Genomic DNA, 9,302 nt, shown 5'->3' on the forward strand with positions numbered 1-9,302 from the left:
TTATCCAAAACCGGACCGGACCGAACTGGACCGGTTACACCCCTAGCCATCAGGGACTTAATTAAGGAGTGGGGGCCTTAGGCAAGCGCCTTAGTCACCTTGCCTTTGAGCCGCCCCTGCCACGCAAATCTGAAGACCATGCATGCATGTTTCATATTATACCTCATAGGGCACCACTAGTACGATATTATCAAATTTAAATTATGTTAAAATTCTAATTATTTATATATTTTTAATTTTTTAAAAATATTTAGTAAAATCTCATCATTTATTTAATGATGGAAGATTAGTATTTTATAAATTAAATTTGATAGTTTATGTATGATATGTTATTTATATTTTAATTATTTTAATTTTAAATTATTTTAAATCAATGTTTTAATAAAATAAATTATTTATATATAAATTTTAACAAGATAAATTATTTATTATAATGATAAATATTACAGTCTTATAATTGTATCTCTAAATTTTAACTAGAGAAATTATTTATATAATTTTAAAGTGTGTAAAATATGCATAATATCTTTAAAAAAATTTAGCATATTTGAGATTCACTTTAAAGAATCTACTTTTTACATAATAGTTATAAATATTTTAATGATTTTATTTTATTTTTACATATAATAGTGATAAATATTATAATAATTTTATTTTTTATTGATATATAATAGTGATAAATATTATAGTGATTTTTTTTTCTCACTTTCTTTCTCTCTCTTATGGCCTGATTCTTCCCCCACGCCCCATCCTTCTTCAGCCCAGCTCAGCGCCACTGCGCCCCAGCAAGCCTCACCGCCACCACCGGTGAGTCCCCCTCATGCCGGTGACCAACCTAGCCACCACCGATCTCCCCCACGCGCAGCCCTCTCTCTCCCCTGCGGTAATCCAACCGAAATTGATTTTTTTCATTTCTCTCTAGTTGCGCCGCTGTACGCGACCACCCAGCTCACCGCCACCACCGGCGAGTCCCCCTCACACCGGCGATCAACCCAACCACCACCGATCTCCTTCACGCGCTGCAGCTCTCTCCCCTACGGTAACTCATTTCTCACGGCAACTCACTCTTCAAACCAAAAATAAACAAATAAACGAAGAAGGAATAAAAAGCGTTAAAAAATAACACTATTCATTACTATTGATCTCACTATTCATATCAATATAGCCTCTTTTAAGATAAATGAGATATATATATATATATATATATATATATATATATATATAAAACTTTGTGTACGAGAAAGTCCACCAACATTTTTTTTTAGCTTAGATTAAGAAAGTATTTTTAATAATGTTGTACTTTTTTAAAAAAAATATTTAAAGTTTTTAAAAACATGCAGGAAAAAAATACATAAAAAAAAAAAGATGAATTAACTAATCAGGACCCAAATCGAGATCCAAAATCGGTGGTTGCAGTGCCACCCATATGTATGTATGAATTTTGTGATTTAAGAAAAATAAGATTTGAATTCATTGCGTTAATTTATTTCATAATATTTTAAACCTATACATGACCAGCCAACGCCAGCTAATTATATATACAGCTAATTATTAGGGAAGAAAATTAAGGTAAGAAATATTTCAGTGTTAAATTCAAAGACACGAGATGATCTTATCCAGGACAATCGACGACATTTAATTTCTGTATATGTCTAAGACAATCATGTGGCCAGTATGTCCAACCATTTGAGATGTGGGCTTTTGGCATTTTCTTTTGAAAGATCAGTAAGTGAGAAAATAACCCAAGAGGGTAGTTCTGTAAAAATAATGGAGAAAGAGGATAAGGCATGTAAGACATGGTAGGAGGCGCAGTTTGTAATGTTATCTCCACCATTTTCGCATCCATTTTGATTTTAGAGCTTTTGGAAACTAAACAAAAATGCTGAAAGTCTCAGGCAATCTGATTCCGGGCCTGGAGGGAGCTTTGGAAAAACATCTGTTCAGAGGTGGTGGAGTTCATAACCTCAACTGTAAGCTCTATTGATCATCTCCTTCTTTAAACGGCTTTAATTTGCAGCCAATTGGCTTTCAAATATCTGTATTTTGACAGTACTTCATCTATGTTTTAGGACCTGAGAGCACAAAATTATGGAATATATATAAACTCAAGGCCGAGTTGAGTCTCGATCTGCATCATTTAGTATGTATGACATGTATAATGAACACTAGCTAGCTAGGCGTTATCCTGAGTCGATGCAGGTTGTTTCTGATTGGTATTGTATAAACAGCATTGATGTTTCTAGCTTTCTGATTACATAAAAAGAAAGAATATGCCAATATTTTAATTAGGTCAGAATTTGTGAAAGTGATTCAATGAAACTGCTGATCTGCCTATTGCCTGTTGCATTTGAGGTTGATTATGCTGCTATATTGTTAAGGAAAATGAGCTTTGAAGTCAGGAGAACAACCTTAAAGGGAGTTGAAATGGGTTAGGAAATTTGAATACTGAGACTGCATGTTACTCATGATCCAAGCATAATTTGAGGCAATTGATCAATAGAACATGGCCTGCAGCATGCATGCTGCTAATGACCACTAGATTGGGCAATCATATAGCACCGTTTAAAAAGGAAGCTAAGATCCCGGCCTCTAGACAAAGTATATCTTGATGGAAACTTCTTCTGTTTTTCTTGGATACGTTAATTCCGGTCTATCGTACTTCTGTCTCGTAAAAATAATCCACAAAAATATATATTAACTGTCGGATAATATTATACTTCAATTATTAATAACAGAAACAAAACCGCCGGTCACCTTACATGACATATATACCAGACAGTACTATTTTTGAACACCCAAGGAAGGAATATTGTCCTATTCAAATGACAGCAAAAACCATATATGCAGGTAAAGAAGCAGGTCATGACCATACTCAAACCCCGTTGATTCACTCAAGATCAGCAGATATAACTCATGTGTCATGGAATTCAGTACATACAAAACTGCCACCTCAAAAGTCAAGCAACAGTAGAAATGCATTGAAGGTAACTTATTACTCTAGTAAGCATGCAGCTTGATCAGTCGCAGGTCACAATCCTCCATAAACTGCTCTTTTTTTGGGCTGTTTTTCTGTTTTTAGTATTGTTCTGTTTTGTTTGTTTTTCAGCGTTCATCTAAATAGTCTTTCATCTTTCGTATCTTAGACATGACTGCATTTGCTTATCCTCAAACCTTTTTCACGTATAATCAAGTGAGACCAAAGTTGGTGTTGTTAATTTGTATAGGACGGGAAAATCTGAAAAGCATATAAAGAATTTTCAGCCAACATCAAGCTAGAACTAGAAAGCCTAAATATTATAAAGCTAAGCTATGACGTCTTCAATGTTCCCTTTTTGGAGGATGTCCAGACAATTCAGAAGAGTTGTAAATAATGCTGATCTCTCAGACCTTGATCTTTTCCTGCATATATATGTTATAATTTAGTTTCATCTTAAAAATAATGCAAAGACGTTTGATATCATGATCTGACATGCATATTTATGATACTTGTCAGGCCTATGCAATGAGGAGGAGAAGGGCACATCGGAGAACCGAAACATATGTACTATTCGAACCAGGACAGGAAGAGAGATTTGTTTCCGAGGAAGAGCTAAAAGCAAAGTTGAAAGATTGGCTGGAAAAATGGCCGGGGAAGGTCCTTCCTCCAGACCTTGCCAGATTTGAAAACATGGATGATGCTGTTTCCTTCCTAGTAAGATCTGTTTGTGAACTTGAAATTGATGGAGATGTTGGTTCGATCCAATGGTACGAAGTTCGTTTGGAGTGAGGCGGCCGGGAACCCCCCCCAAAAAAAAAAATCAGCCTTATATACCTGCCATCAAATATAAGAGGCTAGCTATTATATATTTTCATTCTGTAACTTGATACTTGAATGCATTATGCAGTGGGCTTGAACTTGTTGAAAGCAATGCAAATGAAAGATGATGATGATGAAGCCCTGAAATTGATGTAAATTTGTAAAACTTCTCAAGGCAATTTCTTTAGTACAAGGTTCTGCATGCAGATCATTATAAACTCCCATAAGATATTCTTGAATTCATTGAAACAAGTCCAATCTTGTCCAACAAATCATTAGGATCTGATCAAGAAATGCTCCATCTGTCGTTCTAGGGCTTCATCCAAACAGCTTCAATATCCAAAGAGACCCCCAGCTTCCAGAACACGCAAATCTTGAATCTGAAGTAATAACATAAAATAAAAATAGAAAAAAAATGGGGAAAATTATTAGAACTCCCAATTTCTCTAAGACATTAAAATTTCATATGAATGTGATTCATAGGTCTGATGGGCCTCTAAAAAAACAAAAAAAAGATCGAGCTGTTTTAATTTGGGCCACATGTATTAATGCTGTTTCCATATGACACAAATGTTTTGTAGTACCCATGTGAAATAGCTTACCCCTCCCAAGTACTTTGAGCATATGAGGTCAATTAGCTGATCCCATATATTTTCATGGATTGATCTATTCCAATGATCCAAAAACTAAAATTTATTGTGAGTTATGCTACTTGCAACACACTATTTGTTGCGAAATCCATTAAAATAATAAAAAATGAAAATATATTTTAGCCACAAAAAGATTATACAAAAATAATTTCACAAACTAACGAGTCTTGATGTGATTCGTCAGATCATAAAGTTATTTTTATTATAAAATAGATCTAACAGATCACATAAAACCATGTCAATAAGTGAGATCATTACTTTCATGTAATTTTTTGTAGCTGTAGCTAGCTAGCACTCCTCTTATAAAAAATATAAAAAAATAAAAATAAAAAAAAAAACTCAAAACATTATTTATTAAACTCCGCGTCTTCCACTTTCTCAGCTTGTGAAGTACTAGGAAAATGGAAGCCAGTCAACAAATATATGCCTCAATTGTCTTTTTGGGTATAATAAACTAATCTGGTCTCGAATTTGTGACTAATTAAGTCGATAGATCATACGTAAATCCATAGATCACTAGATATTATTATGCATGCTATGCAATGTATTGGTCTCATTTATATATATATATATATATATATATATTATATAAAGCAAATTCCTTATCCTGGCTAGCTAGCTGTTGCAATTATATATGTACTGTAATCCGTTACAGTCTAATTAAGAGGGTAGCTAGGGGACCTCATATTTATTTGCTCATTTTCATAGGGATTTATTGCAGAATATGACCTTTCATACCAACCGATTTTAAAATATAAAATAAAACCGACCTTATTATTAAGTAGTGAGGGGCAAGTGGAGTGATTAAAATTAGACTTTGAAAGGAAAAAGATATCATATATATGTGAATGATCTTTAAAAAGGAAAAAGAGTGGGAATATTTAAGCCTCTTGAATCTTAATTTTAGTTTATAAGATACGTACATGACAAGGTGATGATATTGATCGATGGATCAACTCAGAATATATTAATATGACTGCATTTAGAATGAATTAAGCTCATATATAGAAATATTTGGCCATCAATATTGATCTTATAAACTAATAGCTACTGCATGTCTCAAATAATCTTTGAAGTCATGTACGATCATTTCCTCCAGTCGTCTAAGTATTTTTTGGTTTCGTTTAGATGTTAAAAATATCTCGATTATCTGTAAATAATAATAAAATAATTTATGAATAATAATAAATAGTTTGTAACAATAGTAGTGAAATAGTCTAAAAACAGTACGGACTTATATTTCCAACCACAGCCTTAATTTGAGTACCAATATTCCACGCTCATATCCTAAAATGGGGGGGGTGGGAGGGGAGGATAAAAGATATGAGCCATTCAACATGTCCCATGTTTTGTAAATGCGAAGCAAGCAAGATAATTTGAAGTTTCAACCAAACGTAGGGCCGTCAGTCCCTCCTAATGCATGTCCGCCACAGCCCACTCATGAATTATGTGCAGAATATCATCATGTCATTAAAACGTCACCCATGACAACCTATTTTAATTTCTTTTATATGTATATATATATATTATATGTTCTTTTAATAAAGAACAGCATGCAAGCTAGTCAGCCAGTATGAATACTTGAATTTACGTATAAGTACCACTTTTAATGCAGAATCAAATTATAAATAACATGCATACATACATATATACATATAGCTAGAAGAGTATATATATAAGGGTAATGCAACCTGCACTCTGAGAATTAATCCTAGTTGTCAAATTATTAAGCCCTGAACCAGGAAGGGAGATGATCATGTGCTGATCTTAATTTGCTTTACCATATATATATATATATATATATATATATATATATATATCTATATATATATATAATATAATATTTATCAAGCTTTTATTTGAATCTATGTATTAATTAGCAGTATTATAATATTTATTGTCGTTTGTTATGCATGTGTATCTTTCAAGAAGCATTAAAATACTTAATAAATATTATAAACTCCCGCGCTTCATAGAACTATATATTTAATTTTTTCACTTAAGAAGTTCATTTTCCTTGAACAAACAATGATAATGTACATGTTGGCATATATAAAAGATTATCTTATAATTTATTAATTGTCACACCAGATATTTGTCACTAATTAATAACTGATCACCGATTCCATTAAAAAAAAAAAAAACTGATCACCGATTTATGAAATATTAGATTGAGCAATAAGATATTACTTGATAATATATAGGTGTACACCTAAATAATGTGTAAACAAAAATATTAGCATTAGTGTTAAGTAAAAGAGTGTGGTTCCAGATTAAGACACGTTCCTGAGCAAAAAAATTGAGTGAAAATTTTATTATGAAAAATAGGGATTAGTTAGATTAAGTGATGTGATTTACTGTAATTAGTTAGATTATAAAATTATTTTTATTGTAAAATTAATCTAATATATCATATAAAATTAATCACGTCATTTAATGGCTTTATTTTTATAAATTTTTTTTATATTTGTAACAGTACTTATCTTTCATTATTAATAGAGAAATTAAAATAACAAAAGGCTTGGAGCTTTATTTGTTTGCCATAATGATGTATAATTCAACAACCCAATTCATAATTTCCCGCAAAACAAACAGGAAATAATACATAGAAGATTAGTAAGAAATTGAAGATCATAAATTCATAAATTGTCATTGTGTTGCTATAATATTGTGTGTAAATGACATGGGCCAAATTAAACTGTGGTCAACGTTCTTTGGGCATTGATGGGATAGTGACGTGAAGGTCTACCAATGGCACGTGTGCTTAGCAGTTTGACCCCTAGATCTGAATCTGATACTTCCAGAAAGCTCACACTTCACAGAGTTTCTGAGGGGCAAACAAAGTGACGAAAAACATTAATTATTGACATACACAACCCAAAAAGATTAATTATATAATACTAATTTTCCAGTTTTTCTAATTTCTTAAAAAGATTTATTAGATAGAAGCGTTTTGACGTATCAAATTATTATCGGATATAATATTTTATTAAAAAAAATAAAAGAATAAAAATTTTGTGAAAAAAAAAATATTTTACATCACAAAAATTATTTATATTTTAATTTACATCATTTTATTAATAAATATCTTATATATCAATATTAATGCACGATTGAAGTAGCTTACAATAAAACTTTTTCTTCCTTAATAGCGGGTGCTTGCTACAGTGTTAAAGGCCCGTGAGGTGGTCCCAATTAACCCGGGAACCACCCATCGTTTTTCCTTTCTTTTTCATTCTCGTTTTCAACCACTCTCTGCTTTGGCACTCACCGCTTTACTACATGCCATAGTGATAGAGTCGTAAATACCATAATTACCTCCAGACGACTTCTTCTGCTGCATGCAGCATGCTATTCCACGGTCCACCACTACCACCTCAATATTAAATTTATTAAATAATAAAATAGTTGTTTCATCCACGAAAATATACCCTTTAATATTATTGTATTAAATAAATTTTAATACACATTTTGATTTGTGTTCATGTGAATCGGCTCTCACGCCTTTAACCGATACATTGATATATTTTTATCGAGAAATGGTACTTAAAGCACTCTTAATGGATGTTCTATAATATATTCTTCTTTAAAATATAAAAAAAATGCTCCTAAAGTTGCCTTCTATTGGATCTTTTATTTTAAAAAAATCTTACATTTTGCTACAGGAAAAGCCTCTACATTTAGAGGAAGCTGTTCATGCTCGTAAACTTTTTTTATTAATTTCTCACATATCTAGAGGAACCTGGAGGAAATCTCAAGTGTTAGAAAATGCTCACCTGTTGATAATTTCACATATCATCATATTGCTCTAGGCAAGTACTATTGAAATACTGATATTTGTAATAATGTGGATATCAATTATTTGTAGTGATATTTAATAAAAAAAAATTTATAAGTGATATTTAATAAAATTGAGTCTCACATATCACTTATTTAATAAAATTACAATTATCGAGAATGGATATTCTCATAATATATTTTGAAGATATTTTCATTATATAATCTCATCTTTTTATTTTTTAAATTAATTTATATTTTGGTTTAGCTTATAAATTTAGATTAATTTAAAATAATACATAATTATATGACATTGTATATAAAAAGATATTGTAAATATCAATAGATATGAGAATATCATTGGTAGTTAGATAAAAAGATTAAAAAGTATAATATTTAAATGATATGAAAAAAAAATAGATAAGCTGATGTATGGTATGTTGTAAAAATCAATATGTAAAATAGAAAAAGTAAGTTTTAGTAATGTATTTTAAAAGATATGATGAAGAAACAATTGGAAGTGCTCTTAGTTACAAACAGATTTTATAAAATAAAATTATAAACTAATATGACTTGATGCGATACATCAAATTTTAAAATAGTTCAAACGTATCACATGAAATTATATCAGTTTGTAAATTTATTTTTATAAAATTTCTTTATGGTTATAGCATAAATAGTTATGTTTATATGTGTTGTTAAAGCAAACGGCATTTAAGACATGTTTCGATAGAGAAATCATCTCATATCATTTCATCTCATCATTATAATTTTATTAAATTTTTACACAAGATATAATAAACAATTCAACTTTTTTAAATCTCAAAATAATAATAATATTATAAAATAATATTTTAACAATATTTTATTTAACTCATATAAAACAAATATAATAACATTTTTTCTTGTTTTTTTACCACATACATGCAGTTTGTTTGATCTGGTTGTAATTGCGGTTTGGTGCATTAAAAACATTAATATCTCCATTTTCTGTATTTTTTCCCTCGAATATCGACTTCTTTTTTTCATTTTTTTTCCCTTTTCCTGTCATTTACGTACCGGATATTTCCTTTTCAATG

The 9,302-nt window shown here is 30.8% G+C and overlaps 1 protein-coding gene across 1 annotated transcript; it reads left to right on the forward strand.

Moving 5' to 3' along the window:
- Positions 1-1,770: 1,770 nt before the first annotated feature.
- On the forward strand, positions 1,771-4,018 carry LOC108986453 (protein CHLORORESPIRATORY REDUCTION 7, chloroplastic). The gene is made up of 3 exons (XM_018959073.2): positions 1,771-1,970; positions 2,848-2,984; positions 3,494-4,018. Exons 1-3 carry the CDS (start codon positions 1,880-1,882, stop codon positions 3,764-3,766), a joined length of 501 nt encoding a protein of 166 aa, XP_018814618.1. The 5' UTR covers positions 1,771-1,879; the 3' UTR covers positions 3,767-4,018.
- Positions 4,019-9,302: the final 5,284 nt, after the last annotated feature.

Source organism: Juglans regia, chromosome 10 (genome assembly GCF_001411555.2).
Source record: "Juglans regia cultivar Chandler chromosome 10, Walnut 2.0, whole genome shotgun sequence".
Classification (NCBI taxonomy): Eukaryota; Viridiplantae; Streptophyta; class Magnoliopsida; order Fagales; family Juglandaceae; genus Juglans; species Juglans regia.